The sequence below is a fragment of the Cyprinodon tularosa genome, unplaced genomic scaffold (genome assembly GCF_016077235.1).
Source record: "Cyprinodon tularosa strain WSP-4 unplaced genomic scaffold, ASM1607723v1 ctg841, whole genome shotgun sequence".
In the NCBI taxonomy this organism is placed as follows: Eukaryota; Metazoa; Chordata; class Actinopteri; order Cyprinodontiformes; family Cyprinodontidae; genus Cyprinodon; species Cyprinodon tularosa.
The window spans coordinates 19,637-40,430 of record NW_024039609.1 but is presented as its reverse complement, the minus strand read 5'-3'; the positions used below and the strand labels follow the sequence as shown (position 1 = coordinate 40,430).

Sequence of the window (20,794 nt, the reverse complement as noted above, 5' to 3'; positions counted from 1 at the left end):
TCAGGGCCTTTTTTTTGGCTACATATTTGTTATTTTTTGCTACATGCCTCCCCATCTTCTTGCCATATGTTTCTATGGCATAAATCAGTATCTGTGACCTGTTTTCATTTAAAAAAAAGAACATTGGCACAAACCTAGCCTGTATGTATTTTTTTGTATGTCATCGAGAGTATTTAAATGATTTTCAATCAGGAAAAAAATGTGCGATTAAAATGCGATTAATCGCGAGTTAACTCAGGCATTGATGCGATTAATCGCGATTAAAAAATTTAATCGATTGACAGCACTAAAAAAAAGTATTTGACAAAAAGGTTACTCAAGTATTGAGTAATTATTGGATGATTACATCTGATTTAATGTTTATAAATGATGCGGACAAACTTAATGTGCAAGTGCTGGTATAATAAGGACTCAAAGACATAAAAAGTATAAATAAATGTCAAGAATATAAAAGAACAATCTCATGCAGAAGAAACACCCTTATCAAATCAGTTTGTAGGCAACACATTTTTTTATTTAAAACAAGTCATAAGATTTTTTGGGGGGAAAAAAATGTAAAAAAAAAACAATGTAATATTACTGTAGAGTGTCACTTTCCAAATGGGACGGTTTTATTTGGAGGGCTCCATGGCGGAGGACTCTCTCCAAGTATTGCTTTTATCCGCTGTTCATCTTTTCTTCTCCTCTGCTCTCGATCCTTTCTTATCTGTAGGAGAAACCCGACAACAATGAATATTTCTGTACTCCATCCGCTTTGGTTTTCTTCAGCATTGCACTTACCAGCCAGTTTTCGTACGTCTCTAATGCCATCTTTTCTCGTTCTTCCTTCAGGTATTGCTCTTCCTCTGCTTTTGTTTTAGTTTCCTTGCGCTCCTTAAGCTTTTCGTGAAGGACGTCTTTCTTTTTGTCACACCTTTTGAAGTTGAAGAGGAGAGGTAAAACAGATTGAGGTGAGATTTATCATCTCATTGCAGGAGGGGTTAGGTGTAGAAGGGGTTGAAAGAGGAACATCCAGCTGAGAGTGCCCCCATGTGTTTAACGATTTTCATAACAACAGAAAAACAAGAGAAAAGACAAGCATCGTTTTCATTTGAAGGCACAGCAGGTGAGAGAATGGACTTAATCTAGTCTATAAAGTTGAAACCTGATAGTTGAAACAGACGTCCATTAGCTATTGAATAAAACGATCTGAATCAACTCATTATTTAACACTCACCAGTCAGAAAATGCAGATTTACTGTCTCTCTTCTTTTCCTCCTCTTCCTCCTGCTTCTGCAGCTTCTTTCTGCTTTCGATCAATCTCTGCTTTCTGTTTTTCTCTCTCAGCTGCTGAATGTTTTCACGCTTCCAGTTCTCAAACACCTTGAGTCATTATAATCGGACAACAGCTCAGCATCGACCTCATACACAATCATGTCTACTATAGCTTTTTGAATAAATTTGAGTCTACCTGTTTAGCAGATTGTCTCTTTTCCTCCTTCTCTTCACTTTCTTTTTGCACTTTTCTAATCATGCTTTGCCTTTCTTTGGCTTTGGCTTTGAGGCTTTCTGCCTTCTTTTCTTTCCAAGCTTCATAAGAGACAATAGCATCTTCCTTTTTAGACTGCCTTTCCTATTTTTGGAAGACAGGTGAGCAGCAGTAGTTATGTAAACTTTACTAGCATGTGTTTTTGTTTAATTTAGAGATGGAAGAAATAAGTTAAGACTCACCTTTTCCAGTCTTTCCTTTCGAAGCTCTTCTTCCTTCTTCAGCTGCATGTTCCCTCGTAGCTTCTCTTTCTTCTTTTTAAGCCATTCCTGTTGTGACCATAGAGGGTTTTTAACTCAACTAAATATAGATTTTAAATACTTCGAAATACATAACCCCTGGTAAAATCTAAAAACAACTTGAAAATCCAGCAAGAAATTATGTAAAAAATGTATTCCCATAGCTCTGTTTTTACTTAGAGACTATGAGATCAGATTTTTTCCTTTTGTTTTACAAAGATCAAAGTATGTATCCGATCAAAATATTCGGGTTTGCAGCCCTTTGTGATGTTAAGAGCAAAACAAATACTTCAAACAGCTAGTCAACAAATTAATGTTTCCACCCAACAAGAACAGTTATATGTGTATATATTTATATCTTTATTATCTTGTGTGGTTTGTTGTGTATGTATGTATATATATATATATATATATATATATATATATATATATATATATATATATATATATATATATATATATATATATATATATATATATATATACACTCACCGGCCACTTTATTAGGTACACCTGTCCAACTGCTCGTTAACACTTAATTTCTAAGCAGCCAATCACATGGCGGCAACTCAGTGCATTTAGGCATGTAGACATGGTCAAGACAATCTCCTGCAGTTTAAACCGAGCATCAGTATGGGGAAGAAAGGTGATTTGAGTGACTTTGAACGTGGCATGATTGTTGGTGCCAGAAGGGCTGGTCTGAGTATTTCAGAAACTGCTGATCTACTGGGATTTTCACGCACAACCATCTCTAGGGTTTACAGAGAATGGTCCAAAAAAGAAAAAACATCCAGTGAGCGGCAGTTCTGTGGGCGGAAATGCCTTGTTGATGCCAGAGGTCAGAGGAGAATGGAGAATGTAACAACCCGTTACAACCAAGGTGGGCAGAAGAGCATCTCTGAACTCACAGTATGTCGAACTTTGAGGCAGATGGGCTACAGCAGCAGAAGACCACACCGGGTGCCACTCCTTTCAGCTAAGAACAGGAAACTGAGGCTACAATTTGCACAAGCTCATCGAAATTGGACAATAGAAGATTGGAAAAACGTTGCCTGGTCTGATGAGTCTCGATTTCTGCTGCGACATTCGGATGGTAGGGTCAGAATTTGGCGTCTACAACATGAAAGCATGGATCCATCCTGCCTTGTATCAACGGTTCAGGCTGGTGGTGGTGGTGTAACGGTGTGGGGAATATTTTCTTGGCTTTCTTTGGGCCCCTTGGTACCAATTGAGCATTGTTGCACCGCCACAGCCTACCTGAGTATTGTTGCTGACCATGTCCATCCCTTTATGACCACAATGTACCCAACTTCTGATGGCTACTTTCAGCAGGATAATGCGCCATGTCATAAAGCTGGAATCATCTCAGACTGGTTTCTTGAACATGACAATGAGTTCACTGTACTCAAATGGCCTCCACAGTCACCAGATCTCAATCCAATAGAGCATCTTTGGGATGTGGTGGAACGGGAGATTCGCATCATGGATGTGCAGCCGACAAATCTGCGGCAACTGTGTGATGCCATCATGTCAATATGGACCAAACTCCCTGAGGAATGCTTCCAGCACCTTGTTGAATCTATGCCACGAAGAATTGAGGCAGTTCTGAAGGCAAAAGGGGGTCCAACCCGTTACTAGCATGGGGTACCTAATAAAGTGGCCGGTGAGTGTATATATATATATATATATATATATATATATATATATATATATATATATATATATATATATATATATATATATATCAAAAACTGTATCTGGAGCGTGTATCAAAAGTAATTTCCCTCTGGGATTATTAAAATATTTCTGATTCTGATTCTGAACACGTCTAAATGGACCAAAGGATCCAGGAAGTGACACCAGTTTTCTCAGAAGAACCAGAAAGAAAACCTTATCTGTTAAGCTACCTGCAGCGATGTTGGCCAACTGAAACGGCTGATGTTGCAGAACCTGATATTTAGTCCAGTCGAATCTTGATTAAAGTTGTTTTTTTATCGTCAAGCAACAATTAGAGCAAGATGTAATACTGACTCAGCAGCAAACTTTAACCCGTATTTGTATAAAAATCAGGTTGCAAACTTCCACCATCAGCTTTCATCGTCGTCTTTAAAAATGCTTTTGCAAAATATTCAATTTAATGTAAGGATTTAGCTTAATTCTATGTAGTGGTGAAAACAAATAAATAAATGCTTTCATCTTTTTGTTTGGGTGTGTGTGTGTGTGTGTGTGCCTGTCTAGCCCTAAGAGTGAGGACCATTTTTCAAATTTCACCACCCAATTGAGGACGAGTTGTTGTAAAGCGAGGACATTTTGCTGGTCCTCACAAGCTATTTTGCTAATGGTTTATAATGGTTTAGGGCTCAATTGGTGTAAATTGGGTTAGTTTTAGGGTGAGGTATGCATTGGTAATGGTTAGGTTTAGGGTTAGGGCATAGAAAGGGTTGAAAATGACTGAAAATCAATGGAAGTCAATGGGAGTCAACACATGGTCCACACTACGATGGCAGAACGAATATGTGTGTGTGTGTACCAGCAATGTAAATACAGAACATATTTTGACCTCATCATTTTGTAAACAATTGGCAGCATCTCAGAGCATGGGGAACCTCTGTCTCAACTGCATCACCACCTAACAAAAAACCCCACCAAACACGATGATGGCATGAATCTAGATCAATGTGGGCTCCTGTGGTGGCAGAGAAGAAAACTCATTCTGACCTGGTAAACTGCAGCTCTGATAGATTCCGCTGCTTGTGGTGACGACTCCTGTAATGACAGCCTCCGGTCCAGAATTTTGAATGTTCCCAAATATTTTGATTCCACCTTTCTGGAGCATGCACTCTGAGACCTTTCAGTGGTCTTAGAGTGAGAACTGGATGTCCTAATGCCACATAAAAAAAAAAAAAAAAAAAAAAAAACATTGATGGGGAATTGTTTTTCGGCTTCCTCTCATGCAGCCTCATCAGTGAAGCCTACTCACTCACTTGGTGTCAAATGACCTTTCAGGGGCATGAGAGCTTTGATCTGACGGACCTTGCACGTGTTCCTGTATAGAAAATTGAATCAGGTCAAAAGTATGTATAACAAAGACAAACCATCACAGCCTTGCTGGCTAATAGAAAGATTGACTTACGTTAAATTCTTCAAATGATGAAGAATAGTGTCTCCCTGGCTCCAGGCTGTCATTGGATACAACACCATCTAAAACAGTAATATCAGTTGGAGGAATAAGTTGCATTACAGGTTGACCACCACAGGGCGTCAGTCATTACCTCTAGAATCAAACGTAGACCCGGTGGTCGCTTGTGACTCTTCCCTATTATTTGAACACAATTTTCTGGGGCTACATGAAGTCTGATCTCCATCTGTCAACTGGAATCAACAAAAAAACAACAAAACAAAACACGTTTAGTTTAGACTTAAAGAGATATGGATGTGCAAATAGTTCCCTCAAATGAATCAAAACAAAACTGAAATTATATGTTTGTTTTTTTTAACCAAAGAAAGAGCTTAAAAAGAAAACCTTAAATTCATTTGTATTCTTGTTAATTAATCATGTTGGTTAATTAATTAATTACGTCTATACTGCCGCAGTGTTAATTTCTATCTTTGTTTTTTTAAAGTTTTTTTTTTCAGGCACAGCATTTTGCATAGTCTTGCTACTTGAAAATTTTATTATTTTCAAAAATATTTCAAGGGAATCAAGGGGAACTGTATTTTTCTTATCCCAAAACAAAAGAGAATATGCAGACAATAATATTTTTAATCACACATAGTCTTTAATATCAAATATCCTGCATGTACCAAGGTTTAAGAGGAAGCTAAGAGAGAGCAGAGACTTCTCTATTGCTGCTCCTCGTTTATGGAATAGCCTCTCACTGCACATTAGGCAGGCTCTTTCCCTGCCAAATTTTAAAAGAGGGCTTTTATTTGCTGGCTTTTAACACCTGCAGGACTTAGTTGTTGTGACGTGGTTTATTTAGCTTATACAAATTCTTATTGAAACTTAGAAATCATTTTGACAGACACTTGTGTCTCCCCTTGTTGTATAGTGACCTCGGCCAGGCACAAGAACAACAGGCCAAAAATATTACCAACTAACTAAAAGTAAAGAAGCGTTCAATCAAATTGTTACTCATGCGTGGGATACTTGAATAGTGCTCTTTAATCTGATTTAATCTGTTAGAATGATGTAATGATGCAAATAAAATGTAATAATTATGAACAGACTCCTGTACTTTTAATTAAAAAAGCATAGAAATCAATCAAATAATCTCAAGAATTCTAATGTGAGCAAAATAAGAAAAAAAAAAAAAAAAAACTTAAAATCTGAGATTTCATATCGTAAAGCTTTTGAAACTGGATTGCTGTTGTCTATCTGGGAGAGTTTAAAACTCACATTGATTTATTCTATGTACTTTGACACTAGTTTCTAACGTTTCCAGCTCTTACTGCTATGGTGCTGGATGCATCGGTAGAGAAGAGGATGGACATAGACGATGTCTGGGATCTGCTGAAATCCTGAGTTCCACTTTCCTCCTCGGCTTTGTTCTGCGAAATGTTTGGCTTCAATCCAAGAGTCCTTTGGCGAGGTTTAGGTTTAGGTGGTTCCTTCTCTGTAACGCTGTCTGAATAATCAAACAAAATGAAACTATGAGAATAAGTTTTTAAACTTTCTATTATTAAATAAGAGTCAAACAAGCCAATTAAACCAACCAGCTGAAACAGTGTTGTCATGGCGAGGAGTAGATACTGCTGGCAGCTGGGAGGTTTCCTCCACTACAGAATCTGTCTCTTTGTCTTCTGGACCTGGTGTCTCACCGACACTTCCGTCAGACGGTAACGGTAAAGAAAGAGCATCATCTGATGTTTGATATGACATACTAGAGGTCTGTTTTGTGATCAGGTCACTGTTAGGTTCCACATTGGTTCGGTTTATTTGTGACTTCTCACTGCTGTTTGTGGAGCCCTGGGCGGACAGAGAGCCATCATTGACATTCCCGTCATTAGAAGACTCATCTGGCTCAGAAGCTGATGCGTCTTTTGAGTAAGAGCTGCTTCTTTGGGATTTTAGGAATGAAACTTTTTTCGGCTTGCTCTGTTTTCCCTCTTCATCTGAAAGTTCAAAGGTGTTAAATGTCGCTTTACTCCTCCCGGCCTTGAAAGCGTCAATCTTCTTTTTTCTAGATTTAAGGAGATTGTTCAAAAAATCTGAAACACCAGAAGGGAAAAGCAAATTCAAGTCATTAGACAACATCGTTAGATCTATAGCTACTCTCTGGTGGCATATTCAGTCTAAATGTGCACAAACTAAAGAGACCCAGCAGAAAACGAAGGATGTATTTACACTGCTGGATTTCATGACCTACATCAGATTCTTTCTCTCCCAAAAAAGGAAGGCAAGGCACTTCATAATTAACCTATTGATCCATGCAATAGTGTGAACACGTGTTTGGGAATCCAGTCAAATCTGTATGACGAGGAAAGTTCCATATATGCTTACCATTAATATGGACTGACAGATTAGGACAAAGTTTCAGAAGTGAAGGTGTTAATTTAGGTGTTTCACCCAGAATAACACTACTAAAATCCCATTGGATGCTGCAGGACTGGTTTTAGGCTGTTTTAATTGTTCAAGTCCACATGTTTCAATTGCTCCATCTGAACGACATCTGTGTGCTGTCGGCAATAGGTGATTCCTGGAGATTTGTTTTACACTAATCATATGCAGTTCCTGTCTGTCTGAGACTTTTCTTTAACAAACATTTTCTGTGTCATGCAATATTTCTCTGAAACCCGTTTAAATTCACCTGCAGCTCAAACCTTTTTTTAATGTGCAGCAATACAGAATACTAGTAAACACCTCTGATGGAAGAATTTCAATAAAAAGCCATTCAAATATTGAAAAATAAACAAACACAGATACCAGGTAAATTAATCTGAGGTGTGTGAATGTGATGAATAATTTTTCCAAAAATGGGTATTTTCCCTTGATAACACTGTATAAATAGATAAGCTCACCATGATCTGCTGCTTTTTAAATCAGTGATTCCCAACCAGGGGTACTAGTGACCCTTGTGGTCCGCCAATGCATTGCAGGGGGTGCTTGGAAACATATAATAATGTACTTCCCAGACAGAGAAATACAATAAAACAGGGCCTGGAAGGGTTTTGCTCTGTAAGACCCAAATGCAAAATAAACCAAGATTTTATCAACCAAAAAGATTTAAAAAAAATTTAATCAACGTTTACATGAAAGACAGATAGAGTGGGTATTGGTGAAGTGCACCTGCACTACTGTTCTCAAGGGCAAAGACAAAGGTCACAAAAGAAGAAAGCTCCAAAGCAGCTGCAGTCAAGGATAAATGGATAAATCATCCCATTGCTGGGGATTCAAGAGAAGGTCAGGTGATTCAATAAAGTAAAAAAGGAAATAAAGTAAAAATTACAGTGAATCTGAATATTATTTTTTTGTTCCTGTTTTGTCAAGTCTAGATGTGTGTGTATAGGGGACTTTTTCAGAAGAGCTACAATTTGTAGATTCGTAACACAATTTTATTTCTTATATGTTTCATTACTTATTCACTTTTCCAGGAAACATGTTCATGGTTATTCTAATTGAAAATCATGAAATATCTGAGCATTAATTGTTGAAGTTAAGGCAATTAAATAAATATATTTCACTTTATAATCAGTTGTGCTTTCTATTTTTGGACAATAATCAGCCCATTTGACCCACATACTCCTGGTATGATAAAATGGCCAAGGGAGAACACAAATCAAAAAAGGTTAGGAACTGCTGCTTTAACTAACTAACTAGCTAACTAACTGACTGACTGAGTGACTCAGACAGACAGATTTGATTTTGTCATTTTGTACACACAAGTGTAAACAAAAAGAAATTTCGTTAAGTACAGCTCTCTAGACCAGGGGTCTTCGACAGGGGGTCCGTGACCCCTAGGGGGTCCACGGAGGTAGTGCATGGGGGTCACGAAAGTTTTGGTTGATTTTTTTTATATTCCCCCCTGCATTTTTTTTTTTTTTTTACACTATTTGAAATGTCTGTAAATACACATTAAAATGAATTCAACACACTGTAGTAAGTAGATAAATGGAAGCAGAAGATGTCTTTCAGTCTTCAATGCACATATTCAGCAGTTCTCATTCACAATACCTGTCCCATCAACAAGGAATCAGAATCAAAAATACTTTAATAATCCCAGAGAAATTACTTTCGTTAATGACCATCTGTAATAGAGTGACTATAGGACCAGTTTGATATAAAACTATTTCATACAATATATATAATTAGGGGGTCCCCCCTCCATCTCACCATCAGTTTGGGGGTCCTTGGCCTAAAAAACGTTGAAGACCCCTGATTTGGACTATTTCTTTTTTTTAAGTGAAGCCTGAATAAGGTAAGCAGCAGTGATAAAAGCCTTGTGATGAACAAAAGTGATGTAAAAATATGACTGTATAGTTACAGTTCTAACATTCTGTTTTTTTGTTTTTTAATAACCCATTTTATATAACATTTAGCAGTCTTGACAAATGACAAACTATATCCAGAAAAAGTTTGACTGATTTTACAAAAAATATATATCTTGCTAAATTTAAAGTAACCCTTTGTGGTTATAGTTATTCTATAGGTCTTTAAATGTACGCTTCAGTGTTTGGACAGCTTACCATCTCCTTCATCGTCCCAGTCATCATAATAGGAGAGATGTTGTTGTGCTTTTGCTTTGCTCTCCCTGGAGGACACAGCAGCCTGGAGTTCATCCTACAACACAATTATTCAAACAATTATTTAAAGGCTGAAACATCACTGCTTTAAAACCCGAATTAAATACATAAAAGTTCTTACCTGGAATGTAGTTCTTTTCGATATTTTGGGGCTTTTTGTATATGCAAGTGTCCTAACCCCCTGATCTGCCATCATGTAAACCGAACAGTACAAAAACAGCTCGCTCTCTTAAGCATTAGCATGCTACGAACAAACGTATGCTAAGGCTAGTTAGCCTCTTACTTATTGTTCTACAACACAGGCATATTATAGTAAGAAGTCCCTACTATAGACAGGCTGCCATGTATTGTTAAAAACACATACCCGCTTAGATTGGGTTAATAAACCGAAGCCAAGCTAGCATTGCTGCCCCTGCTAATCTACTTGTTGATGGTAACCCAGGGAGACCAGGCGCGCGGTCAACATTGCGCATGCTCAAACGTTTTTGTTATTTTTATAAAACTTTTATTTTTTAGTTGTTGCTTTTTTAAGTTAAATTATATGGAAGAGGATTAGGTCCAAAAGATAACTGTTTTTAAAATTTATTTCAGTATAATATGAGAAAAAAAGTCAGAATTCTGATTTTTTGAAGTGAATATCTGCCTTCACAGATGTTTTCCATTTTTGCTTTTTAGTCATGCTTAAAAATTGGAGCACCAGGAGAGTTATAAAAAAAAAATAAATAAAAATACAGCCATTTCAAAATTAACATAAGTAGGAATCCAATTTGAAAAGTGTAATTGCAAACCAAGTGCATAAAGAGGAATCATAGATTGTGTTAATAATTAATTTTTAAATACTACAAATTTGAAAATGAATTTCCAAATTGCATTGCTAAAAAAATGTATAAACCATAATTCATAAATTTGATTATAACTACATTTCCTTATCAAACATTTAAAAAGGTAAATTTCTCTTCCTCTTCTTTATATTGCATTATCAAATCCTTTTTGCAATAGCATTTTATATTCAGATTTGCACATACAAAAAATATCAACAGTCGTATACAGTTAAAAACATCTTAGTATCTTCATACCCTCTCCATTTAACATTTCTGCCTTATATGTAATTATAACAATGTAATAAATACACGTATATATTACATGTAGATCAATGTTGCACTTTTGTCACATCTGTATTATTATGCTCCATAAACACATGAATTGTGGTGGATTTGTATATGTTAAATTACATGATTCAGAGATTTCATTGACTTCATAATGACTATGTAATGGGATGTGCCTATTTTTTATTAGAAGTTAGAATAATCTACTTATGCAATGAAACAGCCAGTGTATGTCCAACTGATTAATTTATCTTTATTTTAAGTCTTAGATCCCCCTGAAAATGAGAAAATCATCGTTGTTCGATGCTGTAGCGCACATATTGTTTACATTGTGACCGGTCTAACTAGGGAGTACCAATATGGCTGCCGGTGGCTTCACTTCAACCCCCTAATACCAACAGGAAATCAGCAATCCAGTGAATAGAGATCAGTGGTGAGGGATTGCTGAAGATGGCAAAAAGACCCTGTCCTGTGACTCTCTTGGTCCTTCAGAGTTTCAAATTGTTAAACCAATAATAAATTAAATAAAAAGTTAACTGGTTAAATAAAATTTTAATTTAATTTTAGTAAACATGGTTTGATGTATAAATGTAGTTGTAATTTTTCCTAATTCATATGGTGACAGTTTGGAACTTTTTTTTAAGGTTATATCATCCTTAAGGAGATACAGAAATAAGTGATTATATAGAACAAAACAAACACCAAAAACCAATAAGAGATTCAGATTGAAGCCTTTATTTTTTTTACTGTAGGAAAAGTGCATAGTTAAAGCCCTTTAGTCTATGAATCAATGTCATTTGAGCTCTTATAAAATACAGAAGTCACTCATCTTGTCAGAGATACAGCCCATCTTATTCCTTCACTTCATTTCCATGACTTATGGTTCATCTAATTCCTAAAGCTCTTTCCTTCCAACCTGGTAGTCTGGGCAGCTTCAGAAAAAAAATAAAGATATCTGCTGGTATTCAAATAAAATAGCCACAAACCCAAAGTTTTTCAAAACTGAACATCCTTCAAACCGAAAACTAATGAGTAAAGCTTTAGCAGCCCAAAGCCCAGATGTTTGCTAATGATGGTTAAGCTTGAGGAAAAAAAGGCTGCATATTTGGTTTACTCAGTGGCTCTAGGCGGATTGCATTTGTTTAAATTTATTTTTGTGCAAAAGTTAAAGAAGAAAAAATTACTGTTTTGTTGTCACTCAATATTGCTCACAGAGACATAAGTGTTAACCTAAAGAAAGCACGTAGACTCTTGACTGCAATTCTTTCACAAAATAGCTTTATATAGCATCACCGCTTGTAAAAAGTGCTTTAAATTGATTTCTAAAGTAAAACTTGGCACCGTTTACCATCCAGACTCAGTCATTATTTTACACAAGGAATTTCATAATTCAGAAGACTGGGGTGGATTATATTTTTTTAAGAGGAATTCTTTAATTAATCAGTAATTAACATGCAAACATTAATCACCAATTAACCAAAGCCACAAAAGAAGTGACTTTTTTTGGTCTGGCTACTATAAAAGCTGATGTATAAAGGGACAGACCTTCTTGAAAAGAAGCATAATCAATAACCCTGACCGATTTCTTAGGACAGTTTAAGAACCTGATTTAAGCCTGTAACCTAAAAAAAAAAAAACAATTCAGAACTCTGAAACACCCCTTATGAAACCCTATATCTAGGCTACTCTAGCTTTTATAGTGAAGTCTCGGATTAAAGACGTTGTAAACTACTGTTAAATCTGTACTGGCACATCTTATGTAGCAATTATAAACCTGAAAGAGTGGAATGTTTCAGTGAGATCTTAAGAAAAATCACCACCAATCCTGATGGGGAAAGCCTGGAACTGGGACTGAAAATCACCCCATGTGGAATTCCCAGAATCTCTGCACTCATCAGGAAGCACACTCCTTCACTCAGAGCTTATCTCCCAGTTTCTGGGTCTTAGTGCTGCAGCTGGGACCAACTTCAAACTCAAAAATATGTATCCTGATTTAATACAACCTGAATTAACAATATACTGACATTTAAAATAGCACAGTTTGGTTAAAATATCCTGTTTGGTACAAGAAATAAAATGGTACATGTGCTGAAAGGTGTTTAAGGATCAGTTATTTGGATTACAAGGAGTTAATGACAAACTGCCTATTATAAACAATCATGATAAAATGCATGAAGAAAGCAGCTTCCCATCTTGATACAATGTTTGAAGAAAAGAAAAATCATAGCGGGATTAGAATAACTATACTGTTTATATTTTTTTCAAATATGTGTGCAAAAACATTCTTTAACCTCTATAGATGATTATTACAGTAACAACCAGATCTGTGTTGATTTTACTGATTCAGCATCAGCTGGGTTTAAGTAACTGATCAAAGAACAAAAACTGTAACCAGATTAGAAAAGGGAAAAAGCAATAGATATGTGACTGAAGGCTGACGTATGGTGGTCCTGCTCACAGTATTGGCCCAGAGCATGCCCAGTCTGAGCAGCTGGAGGATTTGCTGGTACTCAGTCTTAGTCCACTGGTGGTGCTGGGGGCTCCCTTCTCTCACTCTGCAAATAAAAAAAGAACTGATTAACTTTTCTTTTAAAACCTCAAGATCTGATGTATTTTAATGTAATTATGTGTGGCAGAACAACACAAAGCTAATAATTCTAACATGGAATTAAAAAATAATGTCAACAATAGCCACAACAAATAACTGATGTAAAATGTTGAATGTATTTGTACCTTCCTGCCTTTAATATTATAACCCCAACAAACTAGGAAGCAGCTAGTTTAATTCAGATGTCCCCTAAATAAAGTCAGCCTGTGTGTAATCTAACCCGACCTTAAATCTAACTGCTAGAGTCAACAGCGGCGTGAAGACCAGGACACACATTAAACGGGTTCAGGATGAGGTCGTGGAGGGGTGTAATGGGCTTGGGTTAGCTTCAAGAATAAATAACCTTTATCTTCATTATGCAACAATAAGGAAATCTCTGCAGAATTTGTTAGTTCAACCTCTAACGTTCTGCTCTCTCTGCTTTTTCTCATAGTAGCTTTGCCTCGTCTGTTCCTGTTTGGCTGTGACATCATCCTGTAGAGAAATATCAGCTGGTCTGCTGCCATCAACATCTTTGTTTATAGATGTTGGAGATCGGCCTGTTTTCCAGTGTAGTCCTGTTTCTCTGACTAATTCTATGTGCTCTCCTCATCCTCTGACATGGGAGCTGGCTCGGAGTTCCGCTGTCTGGCTGTGTGTTTCCTGGGCCGCCTTTGGAGCTGGTTGACAGTCGCCTTTTGTATCTCTGCTAAATTATGGAGGTAGTGTATGAACTAAGCCATTTTCAAACAACCAGTAGGAGGCGCCATTCCCTCAATGAGGTGCAGCCTCCTACTAACCCAGTCAAAGGATGTCCAGAAATGTCTTCTATCCAATCTGACTTATCTTGAGCTAGTTCATTAATGTTTAGTTGCAAATATGGGAACATTTAAAGTAATAACTGCAGCAACAGGTGTTTCTACAAAAAAAAAAGGTATTTAAGCTGTGGTTTCATATTTGTATGTGTAAGTAATATTAAAGAATACCGATTCTTTCTGCCGATTCTATGAACTAATATGCATTTGTTTATTGTGTAAAATCCAAACACACATATTGAAATTTCTGTTTGTGACGTTACAAAATTCTGAAAAGATGTTTTCTTCTGAATGAACTATATCAAAGTGTGGAAATGTTGAAAAGGCCAACTTATGCAAAGAAAGAGTGATCAGTACTGACAGTGTGAGGTCCAGAGGGTTTGCCTGTTGGACGGGCTCCTCTGAGGCTGGATGGGCGCAGCAGAAACAGGACCAGGGCCACCACCACCCATCCCATCAGAACCATCGGCAGGGTCAGGTCATCTCCTCCACCCACCGACCCACCGGGCCCTGGCACTGTGCAGAAATACAAAAGGTTCAGACAACCCTATGGGAGAAATAGCCTGCAGGCCATGTTTCTACTGTTATGTCACACAGTCGTATACGGACGGTGGGCGTACGTACACTCCAGAGGACACTCGTTGTCTGTACAGTACGACTGGGATTGCCTGAGCTGAAATTAAAAGAAGAAACATGCTGAATAAAATCACCAAATATAACTTGAAGTCACAAAACGATAACATATCTTCTGTTATAGCTCCTGAAATACTATCTGAGATCTATTCATAATTAGGACAACACCCCTTATTGCTGTGAGCAAATCAGAAAGCTCAGAGTGGCTTCCAGTAATCAGCCAACTGCAACCTGCCAGGCAAGTTACAGCTGAGCACAGAGGGAAAATAAAGTCACAGAAAATAAAAGCGGGATGAATGGCATAAGCTTTACAGCTAAAACTCTCACCTTTAACTAATTCTCAGTCGATTAGAGATTAAAAACAAACACAGAATAAAAGTGATTTAACAGAAGGCAGACGTCACTGAGAAGCAAAGCAAACACACACCAGGAACCAGGATCTTATCCTGCCTCACTCTGTGACGTCTTTAAAGCTCATTTCTCCTCCGTTATTACTTTCACTTTCCTAACAAGCTGTAAAAGCTCAGTTATGTTAGATTTTATCCCAATATTTACTCCAAACACTTTTAACCACCTTTGCGTCTCAGTCTTAAATGTCACTCTAAAAAAAATCCGTTCATTTTTGCTGCTTACCAGGTTGATGAGGCGCCTCATAGCATACTCATGAGAGCAGATGCACTCACAGGGGTCAAAGCCTCCCTCAGCCATTTCTCACCAGCAGGTATCCACCTTGAAACAGAGGCACTTCATATAAGCAGGGCATCCATGAACAAGAGACAGAAATCCAAGCCTGCCTCTTGTCACTGCTGTATTGTTGCCTCACGGTAACAAACACACAAAGGAGGAGGAGTCTGCTCAGACAGGAGCGTCGGCGGGCTCTGCGTTATCTGGGTTGATACAGAAAGCAGCAGAGGAGGATTGCAAATGTTAACTGCTGTTCTGCTTTATATGATTTTGTATCTTGAAAGCCAGTTTCATACATGCAAAACAAAACCACAATAGGTCCAACTAACTCATTTAAGACCAGTTATCTCACTAACAAAAAGAGGCCTATCTTTATAACTCCCTTACAACTCTTCTCACCGAGATAAGATAAACTTGGATCCTCATTTGATTTCGCTTACAACTTTTTCAGTGATTTTTCAGACTGTAAATAATGGCAGGGTTAACAACCTATTTTCTCTGGACTTTTTCCACATTGAAGAGCATCTCAACGTCCTACTTTAAGTTTATACATAGGAGAGCATGCATTACATGGTAGAAGTTTCTAGATCCACTAACATACTTTAAAATAAAACAGATTTTAAAAAACATGCTCTAGTAACTTTAGCTCTACAGCAATTATTAGAGGCGCTACAACTATGGCACAAGTTCTTATGATTAAAAGAATATTTTCCTCCTTTTAAATCTAAAAGTCTTATTGAAGTGTCTTTTTCAAAGATTTTGTTACTCTGATAAAACAGAAGTAATTGAAAGACAGTATTTATGCAGGTTCATCAGAATTGAAAATAAAAGGAAAGAGTAAAAAAAAAAAAAATCCACTGGACTTGGTTTCCAAGATTTGAAGACCTTTCACTACCTCTCCAGGAAGCTTCCTCAATTCAAATATCTGGATCGGAATTGAGAAAGCTTCCTGGAGAGGTAGTGAAATGTCTTCAAATCTTGAAAACCAAGTCCAGTGGATTTTTTTTTTTATTTGGGTGTGTTTGATTTCAGTGACTGTGCCTCCAAGGACCCGGTCTACCTGGACTGGTCCTTTGAGGGTTGTGAAGAGTTCGGCTGTAGATTCAAAAATGATCCAGCGTACACTCTGTCACCTAGCAACAAAAAAGGGAAAACCTAAACTTCTTACTACTGTTCTGTGTGCTAATTACATTGCTGAGAGGCTTCAGCAGCAGTACCGATGTCGTGGATATCAGATTTGTGGTCCCCACACTGCACAGATATTAGAATCTGTGCTTTAATGCCAGCCAAACCCGTTTGCACAGGGACACATACAAACCTTTCAATAAACTAAATGTAATTATTACACAGAACAGCAGAAAGTAGTTCAGCATCAGTTCTTTGCCTGCTTTGTGAGTCAACTGTCACTGTTGCTAGGCGACGAAGCATATGCTGAGTGAGGGGCGCCGACAGCCAGGAGCGCTTGATGTGTTCGAATCTATAGCCCAACTCTTCCGGCTTCCTTATTTTATCGGCCTTCGAAGGAAAGAAGTCTACCTGGACTGGGTCCTTCAAAGGCTGCAGCTATAAATTCGAGTATCCATCATCAAACACAAGTTTAGCAAATCTGGACCCGATTTTGGTGCAGATTAATCGACCCACCGGATATATGCATTCCATAGTGTTGGCATTTTAGTCTAAACCCCATAATATGTACTTAATCACATTATGACAGCTTCTTTGTTTAAATTATACTGTAAATCAAAGCCTATTCTAACACTATAATGAGCCAAATCAAATTTAAAGGCAGGAAAGAGGATTCTGTGGCGGTAGATATGTCCGCTAAAGTTCTCTACGCTGGAAATGCCTCCACCGGTAATCTTGTACTTCACCTAGAGAGGCAGCAAAGATCCAGCATGCACCTAGTAATTAGGAAATCTCCATAAGAAGAAGAGGGCTCTGCTGCACCGTTCTCTCCTCTTTTCAACTACATTGGAAAAAGGCTTTCTTTTCCAGTTAAGTTTGTCAGGATTCTTTTCGGCCATTGATGCTCGAGTTTACACAAAAGAGTGAACAAATAGATAAAAAAAAAAACGCAACCCAGCAAACAAGCTTGGGAGTACATCTTCTTGCTTTGTCATAATGGAGGACTGCTAGGCAAATAACGTACGAGTTATGCTTGGAGCCTACGTAAATATGTACTGGGGGCACGTACGCAAAATGTTTGATTTGACAGAAGGCAAAGTAGATTGGCTAATGTTCTTTAGGTCCCACCACAGAGTTTATGGATTTTGTGGGGGGGGGGCTTAGTGCAAGATTAATACCCAACCATTATCTCATTTTAGAATAATCTGGACACTTTTTCTGAGAAAAATCCTCCTTCATACCTTTAAGAAAGCTTATTCCATCCTGTAGATCTTTTTATTTTACTGTCGACCACAATCCTAATAATTGTGAAATCTGAGAAGATATCCCATGTTGAAAACTCACTAATACCAGTAAGATGTGAAACATTAGATGGAAGGATTTTCTTAATCCTCCACTTAAATGACCAGCTGTTCAGTACCATGCATATATATGCATACATCAAACCCTTTTACACTTTCTGCAAGAAACAAACTTCCACCTATCTTATTTGGATTTTAAAAAGGGCAGCGGAAAGAAGAAGTTAATTGTTTCTATTTCTTTGTAATCTGAACAGTTTAGTTAAGGTGACCAGACATCCTCTTTTTCCCGGACATTTCCTACTTTTCATACCTAAAAAAATGTCCAGGGGGAATTTTAAAATCACAGGAGTACAGCAGGAGTGAGCTGTGAGCTTCAGGGCTGGTCGGGAAACTCCGGTGGACGGAGCGACCGAAACCCCCGCCAAAAAAAAAGGTGTCATCCTTTTCAGAAACCCAAATCTGGTCACCCTAGTTTAGTCTTTGTTTTCGTTCTTTGGAATCCCCTTTCACCACTATTATAGCTGTAAATCTTTCAGGGTAGAGGTCTGTACGCTTTGAACATCAGGAAACAAACATTTCAAGCTCAAATGATGACAAGTTCATTTAGGTAACATCTGTACAGACTAAAAAACATAAATACCCTCCTACCACCTCGGACATAAAGGCCAGATTTATTAGAGTGCACAATTCAAATCCAGCGATTAGCCAACTGGAGCGGCTGATCTCTGCAGCTCCTCCAAAGTTCCAAATGTCCTCTTCGATGCTCCTCTTATTAATGCTCTCAGTTTAGGTAGATGACCAGGTAGGAGCAGTTTTAGAAGTGCAATTTCTGGGTGATTATTCTATTTTCCTTTTTTAATGTGCTCCCTAAAATGGTCGGAATTTGGGATATTATCAAATAAGCTGTCCTTGCTTTGAGCTTCTCCATTTTCTCTTTAATCCGTCTGTTGGTTGTTAATCTTAACGATATTATTTGTTTCATAATGTTCTTACAGACAGCTGGAGTTATACTGAGAATCACTGAAACATAAATTGTTTATTAATGACAATACTAGTGGAGTCAAAATGGCTGCACTGGATTTCATTTAGGGGTTTAAGAGTAAAGGGGGATAAACACAAAGAAGTATGAATATTGGGAATTTGGAGTCCAGAAAAAAGACATTTATTGATAGTGTGAGTTTGGCACTTCAGAGTGATAAAAAAATTATAAATATATATATATATATATATATATATATATATATATATATATATATATATATATATATATATATATATATATATATCCTGGAAAACCTTAAATAAGCATTTCAAGTTAAGATTTTCGATACAAGTAGGAAATCCCTGTTTTCAATAAACAAACAAAAAAACATTTTATCGGTTGATTTAAAAACGGTTTTCTTTTCTTGTTTTTTACTTTAGAAGGCAAATTGCTAAAAGCAAGGCGGGTGGGGAAATGTAGAAAAGTTTAGGTAGATCTACTTTAATCAGCGCAGCTCCGTCCATTGGTGAACACCTAACATCTGTAGAGCAGCTGAGAAACAGCTGACTTCATGCTAACATAACTGAAACCAGAACTTTTAAAAAGCTCAGGTTCCACTTCTTTGCTAGAGACCTTCCGGGTTTCCCCCTCTGTGCTCTTCAACACATTTAGCAAACTAGCTTCTGGTCCGACAGGCAGGGAAAACAGCCTGCCATGTTCTCCGCTCCTTTCTCTATCGCTAAACACTCAGATAAAGAAAACCAAAGAAAAGAAAACAACTTACTAAAGCTTGGAGATACTCAGAAACGACTGAGTGTGTTTTTTCCGGCCTGTGCTGCTCTGCTGCAGCGCCACTGATGCCAACAATCACCGTCAAACCTCCGCAGACATGTCAACCATAGAACCTTCTGACCAACCATGCTCTGGGTGAGACGCACCTCTGCCATTGGTCTAAATATTTGACAGGCATGTCTCTAGACCAATCACAGAGGCAGAAATCTTTCATCCAGGATAGTAAACAAACAGTCCAGCTGGTAACAGTCAGTGCAGATCCACAGTACTTTAAACATCTGGGTTTCTCTGTAACCAAACATTTGAATATTTTAGTTCTTTGTCATAGGTCAAACCAATGTAAATCATGCAAGAATATTATATATATTATAATATATATCATACATAATATATTTTAATTTTTGGAATTTTTTTAAAGTTTGGAACCAACTTGTTGGCGTTATGTGGCATCCTGATTATGTAAAAAAAAAAAAAAAAAAAAAAAATCAAAAATGAACGTTCATGATCTCACATTGGGGAAATTTACCTCTGCATTTAACCCATCCACCTGTACTATATATACATATGTGTATATATATATATATATATATATATATATATATATATATATATATATATATATATATAGGTGCGCGACGAAGGTTGCAGAACCTCTGCACAATCCTCCAGTATATATATATATATATATATATATATATATATATATATATATATATATATATATATATATATATATATATATATACTGGAGGATTGTGCAGAGGTTCTGCAACCTTCGTCGCGCGCCTCAGAAAAATCCTGACTACATGTCGGACGGTCGCAAAGCCGCGCAGACCTCAAACCTAAGTGCGCAGGCAAAAAGCAGCTCTGATTGGTCCTTGGTATGCCTTTCCAGCTGTCTGTCTGTTCGTCCTTCTCGATTCAGTGCCGGGGCGTTCCATTTTTAAAAACCAAGGAGTAATAACAACAATAGATAACTATGACGAGCAGGTTTGGAAGTACAACCACTTGTACTATGCCTCTGAGATGTCATTTTGGAAAATAAATACTTCCGCCGGCACCGCCGAAGAAGTTCTCACGACCATCCACCGAAGTTCATGCAAGTTCTCGAATAGGCTCCCCCTTGCGCTTTGGTGGTAAATGGCTGTGCATCCCTAGGAATTCCAGACCGACGGTGCAGGGGCATACCAGCAAAACTGGTTCGCGACAAGACGCAAGGGACATTTGATGTGTGCGGTTGCAGAAGTATAGTCCGCCCT

General features: G+C 37.6%; 2 protein-coding genes across 2 annotated transcripts; both read right to left on the bottom strand.

Annotated features, from left to right (window-relative positions):
* Positions 1–492: 492 nt before the first annotated feature.
* On the bottom strand, positions 493–9,968 carry map9 (microtubule-associated protein 9). Its single transcript, XM_038272829.1, has 13 exons — positions 9,632–9,968; positions 9,454–9,547; positions 6,484–6,978; positions 6,220–6,395; positions 5,040–5,139; positions 4,901–4,968; positions 4,752–4,813; positions 4,486–4,648; positions 1,711–1,797; positions 1,451–1,612; positions 1,217–1,362; positions 781–913; positions 493–706 (listed from the first exon to the last, which is right to left on the bottom strand). Exons 1-13 carry the CDS (start codon positions 9,704–9,706, stop codon positions 590–592), a joined length of 1,878 nt encoding a protein of 625 aa, XP_038128757.1. The 5' UTR covers positions 9,707–9,968; the 3' UTR covers positions 493–589.
* Positions 9,969–11,328: 1,360 nt separating this feature from the next.
* Positions 11,329–19,739, bottom strand: smim14 (small integral membrane protein 14). Its single transcript, XM_038272838.1, has 5 exons — positions 19,528–19,739; positions 15,285–15,380; positions 14,643–14,691; positions 14,380–14,534; positions 11,329–13,171 (listed from the first exon to the last, which is right to left on the bottom strand). The coding sequence occupies exons 2-5, from the start codon at positions 15,357–15,359 to the stop codon at positions 13,133–13,135; spliced, it is 318 nt and encodes a 105-aa protein (XP_038128766.1). The 5' UTR covers positions 15,360–15,380; positions 19,528–19,739; the 3' UTR covers positions 11,329–13,132.
* Positions 19,740–20,794: the final 1,055 nt, after the last annotated feature.